The following is a 19,145-nucleotide window of genomic DNA, read 5'->3' as shown; positions in this document are numbered from 1 at the left end:
CCCGCCGGGCGGCGGGCGCAGGGAGGCGGGTATCACCAGTCCGCGTCCTCCTCTATGTAATAATCAGGGGCGGTACCATCAAACAGGCCGGGGTCGAGGGACTTCCGCTGCTTCCCTCTGGCGAAGACGCGGGAGATGGAGCCAAATCCCATCTTCTCTTTCTTCTTTTTCCGTTTTTGGTCTTCAAGATCCTCTAGTGACTGTTCCGGCCAAGCGGCAGAGATGCTGGGGAGGGGCATAGGGGGCGGAGCCTCCAGTGGTCAGGTCTGCCTGCACTCAGCCAGGGATCTTGGGCCAGTTAGGGACCCTCAGGGACAACAGTAGGACCCACCCAAGACTGTCATGAGAATGTCACTAAAGTGGATAAAAATGCATAATAAACATTCCACAACGGCGAGCTGGTGTTTGCCCACAACCTTACTGGTACCTCCTGAGGGCTTGCAGGAGTGTGACCATGCACTGGGCCATGGCCCGGCCACAGGAGCACTGAGCAAGGGCACACCTTCCCTGTGAAAAAGCCCCCGTGGAAAAGGGGGCCTGGGAGCCTGGAGAGTGAGGACGGAGGAAACCGGAGCTTTGTGTCCGCCAAGGGCAAGGACCTTGAATCTGAAGTCCCCGGACAAGAAGCAGGACTGGCCAAGGTCGAGTGGGGAGGCGGGGGCTTGGGGTCTAGATCTGATGATGGGATAACTACGGGGGTTGGGGGCTGGTGTCTGCCGGAGAGCTTTGTACAGCCATGGGGTACCATTCTCTGTCAAAAAGGCAGGGCTCAGACTAGACCCGTGGTCGGCAAACTGTGGCTCGCGAGCCACATGCGGCTCTTTGTCCCCTTGAGTGTGGCTCTTCCTAAGCCTTAGGAGTACCCTAATTAAGTTAATAACAATGTACCTACCTATATAGTTTAAGTTTAAAAAATTTGGCTCTGTTGACTAATGAGTTTGCCGACCACTGGACTAGACTAATGGTTCCTAAAATATGTTCCCTGAATCCCAGGCCCAACCCTCATGTGGTGGATCCAGCTCTCCAGGGTGAAGGGCCCAGTAATCCACATTTGAAACACTTCCCTGGTGGACCCTGATGGGACTTGCAGAGACCAGCATGTGTGAACCCTGGGACTAGAAAACTGATCCTAGAGACCCCTCTGACCCCCACATTCATGTCACTTTCCTCCCTGCAGATCCCCTCCTCACCCTGATGATAGAATACTGAAATGTTAAAAATGAATAAAAGTTTCCTGCAAGGAGGGGCCCCATGAGCTCATGGCTTGGCTCATCAGACTTTGGCTGCCAAGAGAAGACACTACCAGGGCAGCAGGATGGAGGTTGTGTGATGCACTTAGTAGGTTTACAGGTCCAGAGAGAGCACGGAAGGGCAGACCCAGGTGGGAAGCCTGACTCGGGCCCCAACCACATGTGACTCCTTAACTCCTCTCTGCTTTGGGTGCCCCAGTATGGAAGGGGGGATGCCACGGGCCCAGGGGAACAAGGGATGAAGGCATGGTCAGGGGAGAAGGGAGGGCCCAAGAACCCAGGGAAGGCACACCTACCTGTACAATGGGGTTGTGCAGGTTCTTCTGAACTGGGCCGGGACTGTCGCCCTGTGGCCAAAGGAGAAGAGAAAGATGAAACAGCAGACACACAGGCCACATGAGAGCAGAGATGGTCCGTGAAAGGAAGCCATCCCTTAGGGACCACCTTGCCTCTAGGTAGGGAACCCACCCTCACCCCTGAAGCAGACACTCCGGCAGGGCTCAGTGGGGAGGGCCTGGGGCTCACTGAGAGGCTGTCTGGATCAGGGCGCCTAGCCCGAGGCCCCGGGGTGCTCCCCTGCCTGTTCTCGACCCCCAATACCCTCTGACCAACAAATCAGTTACTCAAAGGCTTCTAAGTTCCTGCCCCAATTGGTCCATTGTGTTAGAACTGGAGGTTGGTTATACTTGGTGCTTTTCCTAAAGAAATAGAATTTTATAGAAAAAAAGGGACAAAAATAAAGAATTTTGGAACAGGAAGACTCAGGAAACTGTAACCTCTAACTCCTCAAACACAATGAATCTCGTATTCTGTGGAAGGGCAGGACGCATCAGCCTGATTTACAGATTCACAGGCTCCAGACGGTCCAGCAGCACCGAGTTAATTAAAAGCAGAAATACAATACACATTTGGGACAGTCTGGTTCCTCCTGGGCCAGTTCTCCTTCCTATAGTGTACAAAAGTGGAGAACAAAAGGAAACATACAACACAAAAAGGAAACAAAACCCAGAATCAGTTTTGTTTCTGGGGGCAAACGGGTCATTTTGATCATAAAAGCCATTACCAGGGAGTCCCCTGGTGGTTGTTTCCAGAATTGCAGGCAAAGTGCCCATGAAGAAACAAAGTCCGAGTCACTTGCCCTGTCCATCAACTTTCTCCAACCTCTCTGTGCTCAGACGCCAGCCACCTCTGCTCTAAATTAATGGCCAGAGACCGAGGGGACGTGTGGGGGGGGTGTCCTTAGTCCAGACTGGGCTGTTCTTGCTGTTGTCAGGTCAAATGCCTGAGAATAAAGGGTTCCCTGGAGCTATGTTCAGGCTCTTCCTGGCTCACCTGTGTGCACGTCTGTTGATATGTGGCATGAAGGTGGTTGAGGGAGGGTGGGAAGGGAACAAATGGTAGTTTAGTCTTTAGTCCTATCTCAAGATGCACAAACAGAATTCACGGCAGGCACCTAAAACAGGTTTACTGTGGGTAGGGCTGGCCATCTTTGCCCAGTGTATGGGGAAGAGAATGAGGCCGGTGCCCGCTGATATGCCTGTACCCAGACAACTGGCTTACCAAAGCCCCCGCGTCCCGCTGCAGGGCCCTGTGGGAGGTGACCTTGGAAATCAATGCGCCAGGGCCAAGTTGGGCAAAAGGCAAGGCCTGTGCCAATGCAATTCAAGAGGCTTTTAGAGAACCCTTTCTGCAGATTGGATTTTCCAACGGCATTTTGGCTGTCAGGGCCACTATGGGCCCAACAAGGGGAGACAAAAAAAAAGGCCCTTGCGAAGGATTCTCCTTGGGGCTGTGCACAGACACCAGAAGGTTCTGGGTGCGCTGTAAGATGCTGGCTGTGGGTACAACATAACAGTGGCCGCTCCGAACCAGAGACTAGACGTCAGAGCCCCTCTACTAGCAGTGGTCCACCTTCTTCACCTTGGCTCTGTCAGCCAAGACAGCCTTTGTCAGCAGGGTGCTCTCCTGGGGACGAGAGAACACACTGCTTCCTTTCATAAGGCCCCAGTCAGGAAAGAATCCCAGCCCCTGGTGGGGCCCCAGGCCCGCAGGCGACCTCCTCCCCATTACGATGTGGGCTGAATAGGGCCCCGGGCCAGCAATCCCGCTGCCCACGCAGCAACTTAAGTTGAGCCTCAGCTATTTTTATAAGCACTTTTCATTGTTAGTGCAGATAGGAAAAAATGTTTCCATTATGATTACTTGTATATAGAAACGTTACTGATTTTTTATAAATTGATTTTCAACCAGCACTGTTATGTACTAGCTTATTATTAGTTCTAATGGCTTTTCAAGGTTATTCTCTTGCGTTTCCCAGGTAGATAATCATATCGCCGGCAAGTGATGGTTCTTTTGTCTTTCTTCCCCACTATATTCGCCTCATTTCTTTTTTATTACCTATCTCGCTGGTTAATGCAGCAACATGGACTGAGGTTTTGAGAAAGCCTTCCCACGCATTTGAAGACCTACGCTAGTGTGCCTCTGTCTTCACTGTGTGGCAGGGGAGCCCGGTTATTGCCAACCGCGTGATGGACCAGGAATGGAGAGTGGCCCCCACACCCGACCCCAATATTTCATGTTGGAGCCTAGACACGGCGGCGTCCAGTCCTCAGACCCCTGACCCACCTTCGTTCACCCTCTCACTCCTTGGGAGCCTGTCTGTCGCCCTACTAGTCATCAAGAGGTAGGGGGCTGGGGACATGTGCCTCTTGGTAGCTGGCCCCAGTATGCAATCAAGCCGTGTCCGATTACATAAGCAGAGCCAACGAACTTAGAACAAATTCATGACAAAACGTGCCAAGGCTTCTGAGAGTCAAAACATTGGGGCTCATTCCTGGATGAAGACGGAGAGCCGGCCCTACAGGGAAAGGCAGCGTGCTGGGAAGGCTGACGTCTGGGAGGAGGGCCCGCGGTCTCACCCAGCCCACCAGAGGGGACCCCGGGCTGCACAGACCCCACGCCGACCCAGGCCCGCCTTCCTCTGGATTTTCCTTGCCCTCCCGGACACAAGGAGCAAATGGGCCTCCTTTCTTTCTCTCCCCACATCCATCTCTTCTTGCAAAAGGAAAGAACAGAACAGGAAATGCCTCCGCCAGAGTGCTCCCTGGGTGGACGAGAGGAAAGAGCGAGTGCGTCTTCAGCCCTCCGCCCGCCCCCGCGGTTTCCGGGCAGGGCCCAGGCCCCGCTGCTGCTGGCCTTACGTTGCAGAGGGAGTGCGTCCGGTGGCGAGGGGAGTTGATGTCGCTTGGCGTGGATGACCGGTCGCCTTCGGCGGCAGACGCGTCGGAGATGACGGAAGGCTGCCGGGAGTGGCAGGGGCTCACCCTGACCGCTGGAAAGCAGGGACAGCTGGTGAGTGAGGGATGGAGAGAATGGCCTCACCTTGACTGCCTTGCAGGCGATGGCGCCAGCGCCCCGTTACACCCAGGAGAACACTGAGCTGTTGAGAAGACCCCTGCCCAGCTCTCCGCCCCTCCGTTCTGCAGCCATCAGAGAGCAGTTTCCAGAAAGAACCTCCCATCATCGCCTCTGGGTCCACGTAGGCCCCCTCTTAACCCGGGTGAGGGAGAGGAAGAGGCGGAGCTCCCAGGGACCTCAGTTATCTGGGCCTGGGGCCCCACACTCGCCTAAGCAGCTACAGTGGAGATGGAGAAACTGCCTTCCCTACTGGGTCAGAGGACCTCCAAGCAGCCCCACCGCTGTGGCTGGGCCTGCCGGCCAGGACCCACCTTGCCGGTCTGCAGGGTGCGGGGGGTGCGAGTGGTAGAGCGTCTGCTGGCTCTGCCGGATGGCTGCGGTCAGCGGCAGGTCCGCCTGCACCACCCACTCCTGGTTGCCGTTGAGCACGGTCTCGCCTGGCATGGCGAGTGAATGCCGCTTGGGGACGTCCTTGGTCAGCGTAGCTAGGGACTGCTTGGCCTGGAGAAAGAGCCAGGGAACAAGAGGACGCCGTGACCTCGTGGCCGGCTGCTCGGCCACCGCCCACCATCATGAGAAAACCACAAACTGGCCCCTGGCCTGGGCATCGCCGGCTGCGTGAGTGCCAGTCAGTAAGCCAAGCACCTGCACGGCAGGCCTCCCCTGGGTTACACCATAGATCAGGGGTCCTCAAACTACGGCCCGCGGGCCACATGCAAATACAAATATTGTATTTGTTCCCGTTTTGTTTTGTTTTTTACTTCAAAATAAGATATGTGCAGCGTGCATAGGAATTTGTTCATAGTTTTTTCTTAAACTATAGTCCGGCCCTCCAACGGTCTGAGGGACAGTGAACTGGCCCCCTGTTTAAAAAGTTTGAGGACCCCTGCCTTAGATCCTGACACTCAAGTGAGACCAGCAATACGGAGAGAAAGAGGCCCCCACCCTACACACACACACACACACACACACACACACACACACACACTATCACCCATTCTTTTGGGTTCTCTGAGGACTGGCTGGGACTTGAAGGACATTGTAAGAAAACGGTGTTTTGGCTTCCATCACCTTAGCTCCTCCCAAATTCAACCTGTGATCTCCCTTCACAAGGTGCAGCGTACAGCGTACTGGGGCGGCCACTCCTCCCCTGGCTCTGAGGGCCACGGGGCGAGGGGCATGGGACACGGGAAGCCCAGGGACAGGGTGGGCTGAGTCAGGGCGGTGTGTGGTCGGACAGCTCGTCCTTTCCTCAGGCGGTGACAGGTCTCTGTCAGCTTTCGGTTACCTCCCCCCAGGATATGTGGGGTTTTATCAGAAACAATAGCAGATTATTTTGGGGAGAAAAAAGGCACGTATTAATGTATTAATCCATATTCATCACAGTCTATTTCCACTTCCCGGCTGGCTCCCCCGGCTCACACAGGGCAGAGGGGACACGCGGAGGGGCCCAAGGGGCTTGCGCTGAGCTCGCCGGTGAATCTGATGCCCAGGGGGTCGTTACAGATGGCAGAGCCACCGTGAGTGCTGGCTTCGCCCCTGACATGAACGCAGATGCAATGAAAGACTTCACCTCCTCTCTCCTGCTCCAGAACTTCCCATACCTTCCCTAAGGCCTCAGGCTCCTCTGGCAGAGCGGAGATTCCAGCCCATAAACAGACAGTCCTTGGCCTCAAGCCTGATAGAGCCTCATCATGCGAACCAGCTGTTATTTTAGATAAGTCCCCGCCCTCTCTGAGCCTCAGTTTCCACATCTGTATAATGGAAAGCCTGGACCAAGCGATCGTTAGGGTTCTCTCCAGCTCAGACACCCCAGGAGTCTGTGAAATCACCTCCCTTCCACCACCAGCCCCTGGGGAATATAAACCTATATGGCAGAGGGAGGTCAAGTTGAGGGTGTCAGCCCCACCCCTGAGCCAGGTAATCATCTCCTCCCTTGCTTAGGAAACCTTCGTGTGCTCAGTGTGACAGCCTGGGTCTCAAGTAGGGAGTGTGCCATTATCTGTGCTTGATGGAGGAGAAACTAGAAGCTCAGAGAGGTTCAGTGACTTCTCCAAGATGCACAGCAGGCACAGCATCCAAGCTGGGCTCCAAGCCTGGGTGTCTGACTGAGCCCCTTGTGGGTTCCCAGGTGCCCACCCTCCGCTGGGACAGGAAAACCAGCATAAACGACGCAGACCAGGACCAGGGGCAATCCCTCTGCCGCAGGAGCGAGCGAGGCCGGCGTGGCTCAGAGCTGCTGTGTGCTTGCAGCAGCCCCGCTTCACACAGACCCCCGTCTCCCGGACCCCGCACCTCACTCGGCACCACACCTGCTTTCCCCGCCACGTGCATGTGCGTCCGGATTCTCCGTCCTGGCAGCTGCTCCTGGGGGGATGCCCGCTCCCTTCCTCCCGCCCAATCCATCTTGGCTGCCCTGAAGGTGGACTCAGGGGGAGCAATGAGCACCCGGGCGGGTCTGCCATCTGTGCAGTTAACCCCCCGCTCGCCCTCTCGCAGCATTCCCAGCCCCACACCTGGGAAGCGAGGGAAGCCCAGCGGCCCCTGAAACAAGCAGCCCGGCCAGTTATGGCATCGCAGAGAGAGGCCCGGGCAGGGCTGCTCTCCGGGCCCCACCGGCTTTCTTCTCCCAGGCGGAGCCTGACCTGCCGGGGACTTGGAATGGCCCCTTCTAACTCAGCAGGCAGCTCGACATCACTGCTTCCTGACAACCGGGGGTGGGGGTGGTGGTGAGGGGCGGGGTGTCTCTCTAGGCTGGTCCTGAGGATGGAGCACAGGATCCTCTCCCAAACTGCCCGCCCACGACTTTAACCCTCGGGCACAGCTATGACGGAGAGGGGAGCTGCAGGTGAGCGTGAAGTCTTATTAAAACCTGCATGCTTGCCCAGCTGGCATGGCCCAGTGGCTGAGCATCCCTATGAACAGGGAGGTCATAGTTTGATTCCAGGTCCGGGCATATGCCCGGGTTGCAGGCTTAGTTCCCAGTGGGCGGCCCTGCAGGAGGCAGCTGATCGATGATTCTCTCTCATCATGGATGTTTCTGTCTCTCTCCCTCTTCAGTCCTCTCTGAAATCAATAAAAAGCTAAAAACCTGCACACACACTGGGCCCGTGAGCTCCTGATTTCCTCCAATGTGTGCCTGTGCGCTTACACAAGCCAGAGTTGCTTCCTGCAGTTTTAAGCCAAGTACGTAAAGGGGTACCTGCAGGATGGTACCTCCCCTCTGGTATCGCCCGGCCAGCAGTGCAGGAGGGGAGCTGGATCACACCGCCTGGCGCAGGCAGCCCCGGAGGCCTCCAGGTGGTGAATCCTGCAGATGGCGGTGGACACCCCAACAACACAGGGGCGGTCAGGGCTCTTAGGAAAGCCCCTTCCCTCTGCGTTCGAGCCCTCCTTCTTGTTATAACAAAGCCATCGCCCTGAGCTGCAGACATTCACTCTAACTCTTCACACTTAGCAGAGGGGTCTGATGCCTGCCAGAAGGAGGAGGCGGGGACCTGAGTTTTAGTGGTCTGGGCATGGGGACTGCGGGAGCAGAGGCGCTCTGGCTCGCAACCCTGAAAGACCCTGGAATTTCCTAGGATGCTTGAGGCCAGTGCTCCCAGGCAAGGAAGACATGTCTGTCTGTCCCAGGGCACTGGGCAGACCTGGGAGAACAGGCGGGCAGCAGAGGCACCAGCACCGCTGACCCCACCTCCACCCCAAAGGGGACTGACAGCAGCAGCTTCCTCCGGGCCTGGGCAGTCCTCACCACTAGGGGTCAGCATCGGACAAGGAGACCCAGGAGGTAAGTAGGGGCTGAGCTGGTCCCAAGAGGGACCCATGGATCCTGACCAGGGCGGTCTGGAAGGAAGTGACTGTAGAAAACCTTTGTCTCATATCATCCATCACCATGTGCAGGCACCGTACTAAGCACATCCCTGGCGTTATTTCATTGACATCCTCCCAAGAGCCCCAGGAGACACAGGCCATTACCCTATTTAGACCGGATGAAACCGAGGCTCAGAGAGGTGACGGGTCCTGCATAAGGTCACACAGCTAGAAAGTGACAGGCTGGATTCGAACCTGGAACCCACGGCTGTAACCACACTGTCAGCACGCATCTGTGCTCTGCAGGCGAACATGGAGCCAGGCAGCCCTCCCCAGCCCTCAGGGCTCCCAAGTGTTTCCCTGCCACTTGGTGGGGCAGACAGGGCGGGATGAAGACCCTCAGCCCCACCTAGTTCCAGATAAAGGGCACTGAAGCCCAGAGAAGTGCAGTGAGCGGCCCAAGGCCACACAGGAGCAGGCGGAGCAAACTTCAGGGCTCTGGGCCTCGGTGTTTCAGCCAGGCCCAGACACACCATGGCTCTCTGCTTCCATGTGCGGGCTGTGGGTCACCGCAGTAAACAGTTTTGGGGTGTATTTTGAAGGTTTGTTTTGGATTAGAAAAAAGTAACACTTTTCCCCTTGACAACCCAAATAAGACATTCTCACTGTAGATGAAAATAACAGGTGTGGGCGCGCGCACGCGCACACACACAGGAAAATAAAACTCACTTGTAATCCTAGTACCCAGAGGTAACCATTGTTAATTTTTTTTGTGTATTTCCTCCCAAATGTTTTCCTAAACAAATCTATTTTTTAAAAAATGGGCTTTTATTTTTGCAGTAGCCTGGGGAGTGCGGAAGAGTGGATGGTCTCCCAGCACCCCATGCCCCAGGCCCAGGCAGGTGGGTGAGAGACTGCCCCAGGCTCAGGGGTTGATGTGGGAAGAAGATGCCAATCATCACAGACCCCGCCCCCAGCCCCTTCCCCTCCTGGGTCCTGCTCTGCCTGACTCCACTCCACTCCAGGATTCTCTGCACCATGTCTCCCAGCACAAGTCCCACTGCCCTGCGTGTGTGAAGGCAGGGCAGGGAGGGGAGGGGCTCACCATGGCCAGCTCAGCCTCCAGCTCCTTCATCCGGTTGTCCTTGAGGTCCAGCTGGGAGCGCAGCGCCGTGGCGTGGTCCGTGGCCTCCTTGGCTTGGCGCCGGAGCTCCCACTTCTCCCGCTCCAGCAGGTCCTTCTCCTTGGCCAGAGCTTTGACGGCATCCTCGCTCTCCTGCGGGGGGTGGGGGGGAGCAGGGTGTCACATGGGGAGTGCATGGCCTCCTCATGGCCCAGATATATCCTGAGGGGCCTTGACCCCCGACCACAGAAGGCTCTGCAGTGGGAAAGCCCTGGGTTCGAGTCCCAGCCATGCCACAAACTACGGGGAGATGGGAACAGACACAAACCCTTGGCAGAGGCTCAGGAAACATTTTTCAGTGACTCACTGAGCAAATGTTTGTCTCAGGGAAGTTGTTTGACTTCATCCAGTCTTGCTTTCTCTGTATTTAAAATGGGGGGGGTGGGGGAGCCAGCCAGCATGGCTCAGTGGTTGAGTGTCAACCTAGGAACCAGGAGGCCACGGTTTGATTCCCGGTCAGGGCACCTGCCCAGGTTGCAGGCTCTATCCCCAGTGTGGGACATGCAGGAGGCAGCCAATGGATGATTCTCTCTCATCGTTGAGGTTTCTATCTCTCCTTCTCCCTTCCTCTCTGGAATCAATAAAATATTTCTGAAAAATTGGGGGGAAGGGGCCAATACTATTTGTTTCAAAGAATTATTATAAAGATTGAGTTCATGTGAGGGAAACATTTAAACAGAGTCCGACAAACGTTAGGGTCAGTTGTGGGTCTGAGGCTTTGTTTTGTTGTTTGGTCACATGTATGTGACAGAGAAGGAGACGCCTGCAGCCCAGTCCCCGTGGCTGCCAGGGGCCCTGCCACCCCCCCACAGGGTCACAGCCCCCGATGACACAGGCTGGACCCCTTGGCACAGTTCCCGGCCAGGCACCTGGCCCTGCTCCGGGCTGGGCCCCTCGCAGGAGCTCCGCTGTGTCATCCGGAGCCAAGTTAGCAGGCAAGGAACACGCAGCCGAATCGGGGGCCCGACCTCTGATGCCCAGAGCCCAGGTTCAGGACCGCAGGTGTCCTTCCCCAGAGGACGGTCCCCACAGGGGGCCCTGCCCAGCTGCCCGGCCATGGCCTTCCCGTTCTCCACGTCAGGAGCTAACCTCCAGGTCTCCATGTGGCCCGGGACCACGGAGAGGCGGCCATCCTGCCTCGTCTAACAACCCTGTCACCCACAATTGGTGAACCAAGCTCCTCGGCTAGCCGATCATAAACTCCTACTCATCCCATAGAGCCCAGCTCACAGCCACTTCCTCTGTGACGCCTTCCAAGACGGTCTCCCTGCCTGCAGAAGTCCCTGCCGCCTCACCGGAGCTCCCGGCTCTCTGTTCACACCCTCGTTATGGTGTCATGAATCAGACCCAGAGCTAACACTCACTGAGGCGTGCTCTGCGCTCACCATCGCAGACGGTCCTCACACAGCTCCTCAAGTCTGCACCCCGTTCCTGAGATGCCCAGGGACACACACACGGGGAGCCAGGATCTGAACCTAGGCCAGTCTGTCTCCGGAGCCCCCACTGTCACCGCCTCAGCCATCCTGTCGATGTGTGTTTGCCCCGACGCCACGGAGCCCTCAGCTAAGAGCTGTGCCTGTTTCAGCTCAGTGCCTGGGCCGGGTGAGACACGTCGGAGGCCTCCCCACAGGTGACATGAGCAGAGTCTCTCCCAAGGGGGGTGGGAGAGGCCACCCCCGGGCCGGGCGTGGGGAGAGCCGGTGTCCGGGGAGGGGAGGGGGCCCTGACCTTGCGGTGCTGCTCGTAGTTCCGGATGAAGTCCCGCAGCTGCTCCTCGCGGCTCTCCAGCGTGGCGTACAGCTGCTGCATCTGGCTCACCAGGTCCGTCTTCTCGCCCTTCAGGCGCTTCCGGTCGGCTTTCATGGCTGGGGGACAGAAGAGCGCGTTAGTCCTGGGATCCTGGTTGTCTGCCGGCCCCGAACGCTGAAGAGGGACCCTATTTCGACACCCCCCCACCCCCGGTTTTTAAATATATATTTTTTTGATTTCAGAGAGCAAGGGCGAGGGAGAGGGAGAAACATCATTGATAAGATGATGAGAATCATTGATCAGCTGCCCCCTATTGGGGATCAAGCCCGCTACCTGGGCACGTGACCTTGACCAGAATTGAACCTGGGACCCTTCAGTCCACAGGCGGAGGCGCTATCCACTGAGAAAAACCAGCTAGGGCATCGATCCCCTGTTTAACAGATGAGGAAACAGGGTCCAGAGACATGAAGCTTCTCCCCCAAGCTCCCAGGTCACTCCGTGGCACTCTCAGGATTCGAACCCAGGCCTGTCTGTTGATAGAGTCCCTATTGTCACCTCTCAGTTTTATTGATCCAACGAGGGCGGCACGTTTTTGATGACCCATCTATCCCTGCTCTGAACTGGCTGGTCCCCAATGTGAAGGAGCCGGAGGCCTGGGGAGCCTGGGACCGGTGGGGTGTGAGAACCAGAGGGAAGCGCCAGGGGGTGGCTCCGAGGGAGGCCACTGACCCATGCGAAGTGACCGCCGTGGCGTCCCGGGAGCCGTGGGCGGGCTCTCTGTGCCAGTGGAGAGAAGCGGCTGCCAAGCAGGTCTCATGGGCTCCCGTGGGGGTCACCCCTCTGCCCTCTGGTTGGAAATGAACCCCCCTGGGCTCTGATGTACCTCCCTCCGCCTCACCTGGGTGGGAACCAGACTTCCTCTCGGGACTGGAGCTTCGGGAGGGGATCTCCCCCTCATAGCCCCGCTGGGCTTCCTTCCCTTTTGCCAAGTGGCTGCGGAGGGCGTGACGCTGCGGCCTCCACGGACCGCCCACTGCGCCAACCCCTCGCACTGTGCACGCGCTGCAGGAGCTGCGTGCTGCTGGCTGTTCCGCCATCGAAGAGGGCTGACACGAGCACACGTCTGTGCTGGTGGCCTCCGTAGGGGGCGGCGGCTATGACTGGGGGTTCCCTGAGAGCAAGGGCCAGGCCTCTGCCTTCAGATTAGTAGCTCCCCCTCTGACGAGAGCGGGAGCTGCCCCCCTTCCCCCCCACTATTTGTTAAGCATCTTCTGGGTGCCAGGCTCCATGCCTGGAGGGGACAGGGCTGAGCAAGACAGGGTCCCCATCTTTTGGGTGGTGGCAGGTCTGATCGAGGAGACAAGCCCCTATGCGCATGGGTGACCCGAGTCTCTGTCTGCCCTCCTTCTTCCCAAGAGAACCCCATGTTTGCTTGTGCCCAGTTACAACACAGCTTCCCAAGCTCCCTTGCAGCTGGAGGGGCACGTGTCCCAGTTCTGGCAACTGAGATGCACACAGATGTCTACTGGGCGATCCGCTGCGCTCTTTACAGAAAAGGTCACAGCGTCTCCCTCCCATTGCCTTCCTGCTGGGAGCACGGCTGTGTGTTCGAGCACCAAGATGGAGACACAGGCTGAAACCGGGGGGCAGACAGACCGACAGAAGGAGCCTGGACTGCTGGTGCATTACCCAGGCCAGAATTCATTAGAACAGGAGAAAAAGAAACCCCCCTGTCTATGGGATTTCCCGTTACATGCAGCCCAGCGCACTCCTGCCACAAGGTAGGCGTGGGAAGTGCCATCACTCCTCCCACAAAGGGCTCCGCTGAGGTTCCGTCCCACAGGCTCTCCGCTCTGGGCTCTGCCCACTGCTGGGCTGCAGCCTGCCAGGCCGAGGACGAGAAACACGAGCGCTGGGTCTCTGGGCACGAGCGCCAAGGGAAGACCACCTGCCAACGCCGATAAGGCGCCTCTGGAACCACGGTGGGAACATAGAAGGCGCCGTGCCCCCGCCTGCCTGTCAGAAGCCACGTGTCCACCACCTGCTTGAGAAACTGCACGCAGAGGAGCAGGGCCTGGGAGCACGGAGACCCTGCACCGGGGTTGGGGAGGGGTGGGGAAGTGGGTGTGGTCCCCACGGAGCCGGAATGACGTTACTGTCGCCTCCATCACATGGGGTGTCGCTACAGAGGGCGCTGCTATTGTAACTACTTAAGAAACAAGGTTTGGCAGGGAACCCCCCAAGAAATGACCTCAGCGACATGCACACAGCCATGAGCACCACACAGCGACATGCACACGGCCATGAGCACACAGCGACATGCACACGGCCATGAGCATCACACAGCGACATGCACACGGCCATGAGCACCACACAGCGACATGCATACGGCCATGAGCACCACACAGCGACATGCACAGCCATGAGCACCACACAGCGACATGCATACAGCCATGAGCACCGCACAGCAACATGCACAGCCATGAGCACCACACAGCGACATGCACACGGCCATGAGCACCACACAGCGACATGCACACGGCCATGAGCACCACACAGCGACATGCACATGGTCCACACAGCGACATGCATACAGCCATGAGCACCACACAGCGACATGCATACAGCCATGAGCACCACACAGCGACATGCATACAGCCATGAGCACCACACAGCGACATGCATACAGCCATGAGCACCACACAGCGACATGCATACAGCCATGAGCACCACACAGCGACATGCATACAGCCATGAGCACCACACAGCGACATGCATACAGCCATGAGCACCACACAGCGACATGCATACAGCCATGAGCACCACACAGCGACATGCATACAGCCATGAGCACCACACAGCGACATGCATACAGCCATGAGCACCACACAGCGACATGCATACAGCCATGAGCACCACACAGCGACATGCACACGGCCATGAGCACTATACAGCGACATGCACACGGCCATGAGCACTATACAGCGACATGCACACCGCCATGAGCACCACATGCCTCCTTCCTTCCTTCATCACAGGGATGCTTTGATTTCTGCTTTCAAACCGTTTTTGATGTTCTCCAAACATTCCTCACACTTGCTGAGGTCTGCGAGGCATGACCGGCCTCCGCTCGCCTTCCCAGCCACCGGCTTCGCCCAGGCGTGCCCCATTCCAGCAGCCAGGCCGGTGGAACCACTGCCATGGTGACGGGTGATGTCACGCCTGGCGGGCCCTGCGGGGTCATGGAAGGAGGCTAGCCTGGCTCCTGGGCGTGTGGGGACTCTGAGGTGGGAGGGAGGGCGTGTGCGGAGGGCCTATTCTTCTAACTGGGAGGAGGCCGGATGCACGCACGAGATGAGGGGTGTGATCAGGGCCCAGGTGCAGCCCCAAGTCGATGGTACTTGTTGGGGATGTCACTTTTCGCAGGCTTCTGAGGGGGCCTTGCCGCAGCAGAGTCGCCCAGATGTAGGGCAGCGTGGAGCGGCACCAGCGCACACACCTTCTGCAAACGCCCCTCTTGGCGGGTGGGGACCGGAGACAGCAGGGAGGTCTCTGCACTGACCCTCTCCCCACAGGCAAAGCAGACCCTCCCTCCAAGGCCCAGGCAAGGAGGCCACAGCCGATACTCAAGGAGAACGGAACAGGTAAACTCAGAGCTTCGGGGGCCTGGAAAGAGGGGCTTTGCAGGGTACTTTTAGAGCACGAGGGGTTTCTCCTTGCCCCCCGGGCAGTGCCTGCGGTGAGAACCTCACTGGGGAGTGGGGACCAGGTTCTCACCTTCCCCTCTCTCAGCCCTAGTTTCCCCTCAGCATGAATGTGCTGGACTCTGAGAACGTCCTTTGGCTTCTGAGGTCCTAGGACACTCCACTCTGATGACCACGCCCCCAACATGTCGATGGGCGGGGGGATGAGCATCGGCCTGGGGTCGGGGGTGCTGGTTCTGTCCGCCTCTGAGTCCCTGAGCTGTCACTTACTCCCAGGCCTCAGCTTCCTAGCCATTAAGGTGATCCCCACGTGCCTGACACTTTTCAAGTCTCTTACGGATCTTTGTCTCTGAATTCTCACAACCACCTTATTAATTCATTCCAGTGACAGACAAGGAAGTGGCATCCATGGAGATTAAGGAACCCGGCCAAGTGGTGAGCGACAGCACCCACCTGGCCCCAGGACCCACCCAGCCTGCTACCCTGCTGCCTCCAACACCTGCTGCCAACCCCCAACCACCTCCGCACAGCCCGGTCAGCCTCACCTGCTCCTCGGAGCTGGTGCTGGGGGTGGGGCTGCCCCTGCCTTACGGAGGAGGAAACTGAGGCGCAGAGGGTCCCTTACTCATCAAGACCCACACGGCTCAAGCAGTGGACCTGGACTTGCATCCTGGACTCTGACCTTGAGCCCCTTTCACTCCTCCATTGACTCCATGAAAGCACAGCCAGAGGATGGCCCCAAACTCACACCGTCACTCCCGCCAGGAGACGCTGTTCCTGCAGAGGCCACACCATCCCAGGGGCTTCCCGAGGGATCCATGAAGGCGGGTTGGCCTTCTCGTGCACACCCTACGGCTGCTCAGTGGCTGCTGGAAGGAGGGAGGGGTGTGTGTGTGTGTGTGTGTGTGTATGTGGGTGTGTGTGTAGTCACCCCCTCTTGCTTGCAGGATCCTCAGCCAGCCCCAGACACAGCCTCATTCCACACGGTCAGATCTCCATTAGTCTGGCCTCAGAAGACCGCAGGCTGGTCCAGGATGGTCCAAAGCTAAGAGCCCTTGTAAACATTCCCAGCTGGTGGATCCCAGACAAACCTAGACTCAGAGGTGGGGAGGGGTAGGCCTTGGTCTGAGTATGACAATCCTAGCATCTGCCAGCAGGGGGCTCCCCTTTCTCTTCCAGTCAACATTCCTGTCCAGTTAAGCCTTCAGCATCTACAGATTCTGGGAAAGGAGGGGTGGGAAGGTGGGAGCCAGAAAGGCCTGGCAAACCACTCGGAATAAAAACTCACCAAAATGGTCTTACGGCTCAACTTCTCTTTACAGACGGGGAAACTGAGGCCAAGAGAGAGAAAGAGAATATCTAGTATCACACAGAGAGAGTCAGTCAGCACAGGCCTCCTGAACCTTAGGCCAACACAGCTGGCTTTAAAAGCACTGGTTTTGGAGTCTGCCTATCAAATCCTCAGTTTCCTCATCTGTAAAATGGGGACTGACCGTATAGCCATTTCTGCTTGATACAGAACAGACTTGCGCATCCCGAGTGAACTAGCAGGGGCAGACCTCGAGCACTTGGGGAGGAGGGAAGTTCAGAGAGACACACGTTCAGACACACAGGGCCCTGGACTCCAGTCCAGTCTCTGCCCATCACCAGCTGGAGGGCCTGAGACACTGCACGGGACTCCTCTGAGCAAGTTCCCCAGCGGCCAAGGCTCCCTGTGACATCACCCAGCACCTCAAAGCAGCAGGCGGTCGTTCCATATTATCGTTTCTTCCCATCTCCCCACTCCCCAGGCTCCCAGGCCTGACCTCAGGCCCCAGGAGGCCTCCGAATATACAGGTTGACTCGACCGACCCGACTGGCTGGAATGGGAGGAGAGGCCCAGGGCAGGCACAGCCCAGGGAGGCACGTTCAACGCCCACAGACTTAGGGCCCCGGGACGGGCCTGTATCAGTTTGTTGTTGTTGTTTTTCTGTTTGAAAGCTGAGCAAGGTGAGTTAAGAACAGGTTAGGGTTCAACCTACTTTACAAAGGTTAATAAGCAGGCTCTTGCCCCATCAGGTGGCACTCGGGTGAGAGAGAAGCCTACCACGCACGTGGACAAGTGGCGGCCGCCAGGGGCAGCTGAGAAAACTGTACCCACAGAGCCTGGGTGGTCACAGGTCTGACCTGGGGCGGCTCTGCTCCTCACGAATGGAAACCCCTTTTCTTCTCACCATCTGGGAAAGTGCGTTGACCGCTCACATGGCCAGCGAGTGGCTGAACTGGCACTCGATGCCAGGACTTTGACATTCAAGCCCTTGATCTTTCCAGAATCCCCACAGCTGCTCTCTCCGAGTGCAGCCTAGAAAGCTAGGCAGCCTGACCTTTCTAACCTCCTGGCTAGGGTAGGAAAGACAGACACCAGGAACACAGGTTCTCGTTTTTCAATCCTGTGGCCATGCAGACATGACTATCCACTAAGCACTAGAGCAGCGGTTCTCAACCTGTGGGTCGAGACCCCTTTGGGGGTTGAACGACCCTTTCACAGGGGTCGCCTAAGACCATCGGAAAAATACATATATAATTACATATTGTTTTTGTGATTAAGCACTATGCTTTAATTATGTTCAATTTGTAACAATGAAAATACATCCTGCATATCAGATATTTACATTACGATTCATAACAGTAGCAAAATTATAGTTATGAAGTAGCAACGAAAATAATTTTATGGTTGGGGGTCACCACAACGTGAGGAACTGTATTAAAGGGTCGCGGCATTAGGAAGGTTGAGAACCACTGCCTTAGAGGAATCTGGGTTGATTGGAGATGTCTGCCACGGCAAGGGGGCCAGCTCTGCCTCAGACCGATCAGAACTGGTACGTTTGAGAGTCTTCTCTGGTCAATGCTGTGCTAAACACCATTGCACTCCATGGAACCAAGGGCAACTCCATTTCACCAAAAGTGAGAAGCAATTCTCTCAGCCGGTGAAAAACCGGTGCACTCACGTCGTGGTAAGCAAACTCCAACCTGACTGCCTAACGGTGAGAGAGCAGATGATCTTTCTCAACTGGGTTAAAGGCACGTGAAGGACCACTGGGTTTACTTACATGTTTTTAAGTTCATCCCTGACCAGCAACACAAGCTTTTAGGGGGCAGGGCCTGGCCTGCCTTGTTCACTACTATCTATTCAGCATCTAGACCAGTGACTGGTACATAGTGAGTCCTCAGTAAACACTGAACGACTGACTCGCACATGAATGACTAAAGCCTCCGCTGGGTTTTTCCCAGGGTCACACAAACAAGCAATTCTCTCTCGCATCTTCAACAGAAAACCGCCATTCTATCCCAGTTCCCTCTCCAGCTCAAATTCCATTTCTCTTCTTTTTGGAGCAAAAATGCATAGGAAGACTATGTGCCCTTGTGCCTCCATCTCTCTCCTCCCATCCTCCCTGGCACTGTTCTGATTTCTCTATCACGGGCTCCAGATCACCGATAACCTCTGGGCTGTGACCCTGCAGTCCTCATCTGTCGAGTTCCATCCGCACAGGTGACACCTTCTCTTGCCCTCCCGAACCCTCTCGTCTGTTTTTTTCTCCGTCTCCTGCGGTTCCGTCCTCATCTCTTTGCTGCCCTCTGCTCACGTCTGACCTCTAAGCATTAGCAGTCTCAGTCCTTCTTTCCTGCCTCCTAGCTTTTATTTTTTTTTAAAGATGTTTTAAAATTGATTCTTAGAGAGAGGGGGAGAGCAAGAAACAATGATTGGTTGCCTCCTGCATGCTCCCCACTGGGGATTGAGCCCACACACATGGCATGTGTCCTGACTGGGAATCGAACCCACCACCTTTCAGTGCACAGGACAATGCCCAACCAACTGAGCCACACCAGCCAGGGCCAGCCTCCTAGCTTTAAATCCAGCCACATGCTGATGCCTCCCAGCTGGCCGTCTCCAGCCTGGCCTTCGCCCCTGAACTTCACCTCAGAGCCAAGCTCCCCTAGGCATCTAACAGCATCTCCAACTTAATGTGTCTCCAAGTGAGTCCCTGACTAGTC

At 56.7% G+C, this 19,145-nt stretch overlaps 1 protein-coding gene across 4 annotated transcripts in view; it reads right to left on the bottom strand.

Annotated features, from left to right (window-relative positions):
* LOC102249322 (kazrin) overlaps positions 1-19,145 on the bottom strand; it is a 328,747-nt gene that overhangs the window by 405 nt on the left and 309,197 nt on the right. For 3 of the 4 annotated variants that reach the window (XM_014533294.1, XM_005886178.2, XM_014533295.1), the window contains exons 3-8: positions 11,389-11,525; positions 9,583-9,753; positions 4,979-5,168; positions 4,451-4,581; positions 1,547-1,597; positions 1-200 (exon numbers count right to left, since the gene is read on the bottom strand). The exon at positions 1-200 is cut by the window's left edge and continues 1 nt beyond it. In XM_014533294.1, the coding sequence (XP_014388780.1) occupies positions 33-200; positions 1,547-1,597; positions 4,451-4,581; positions 4,979-5,168; positions 9,583-9,753; positions 11,389-11,525 (848 nt within the window). In that variant the 3' untranslated portion in view covers positions 1-32. The remainder of the gene's footprint in view (positions 201-1,546; positions 1,598-4,450; positions 4,582-4,978; positions 5,169-9,582; positions 9,754-11,388; positions 11,526-19,145) is intronic. The other variant, XM_014533296.1, reaches the window with a different exon arrangement.

This window comes from Myotis brandtii, unplaced genomic scaffold (assembly GCF_000412655.1).
Source record: "Myotis brandtii unplaced genomic scaffold, ASM41265v1 scaffold96, whole genome shotgun sequence".
NCBI lineage: Eukaryota > Metazoa > Chordata > Mammalia > Chiroptera > Vespertilionidae > Myotis > Myotis brandtii.
This window is presented reverse-complemented; position numbering and strand designations above follow the sequence as displayed.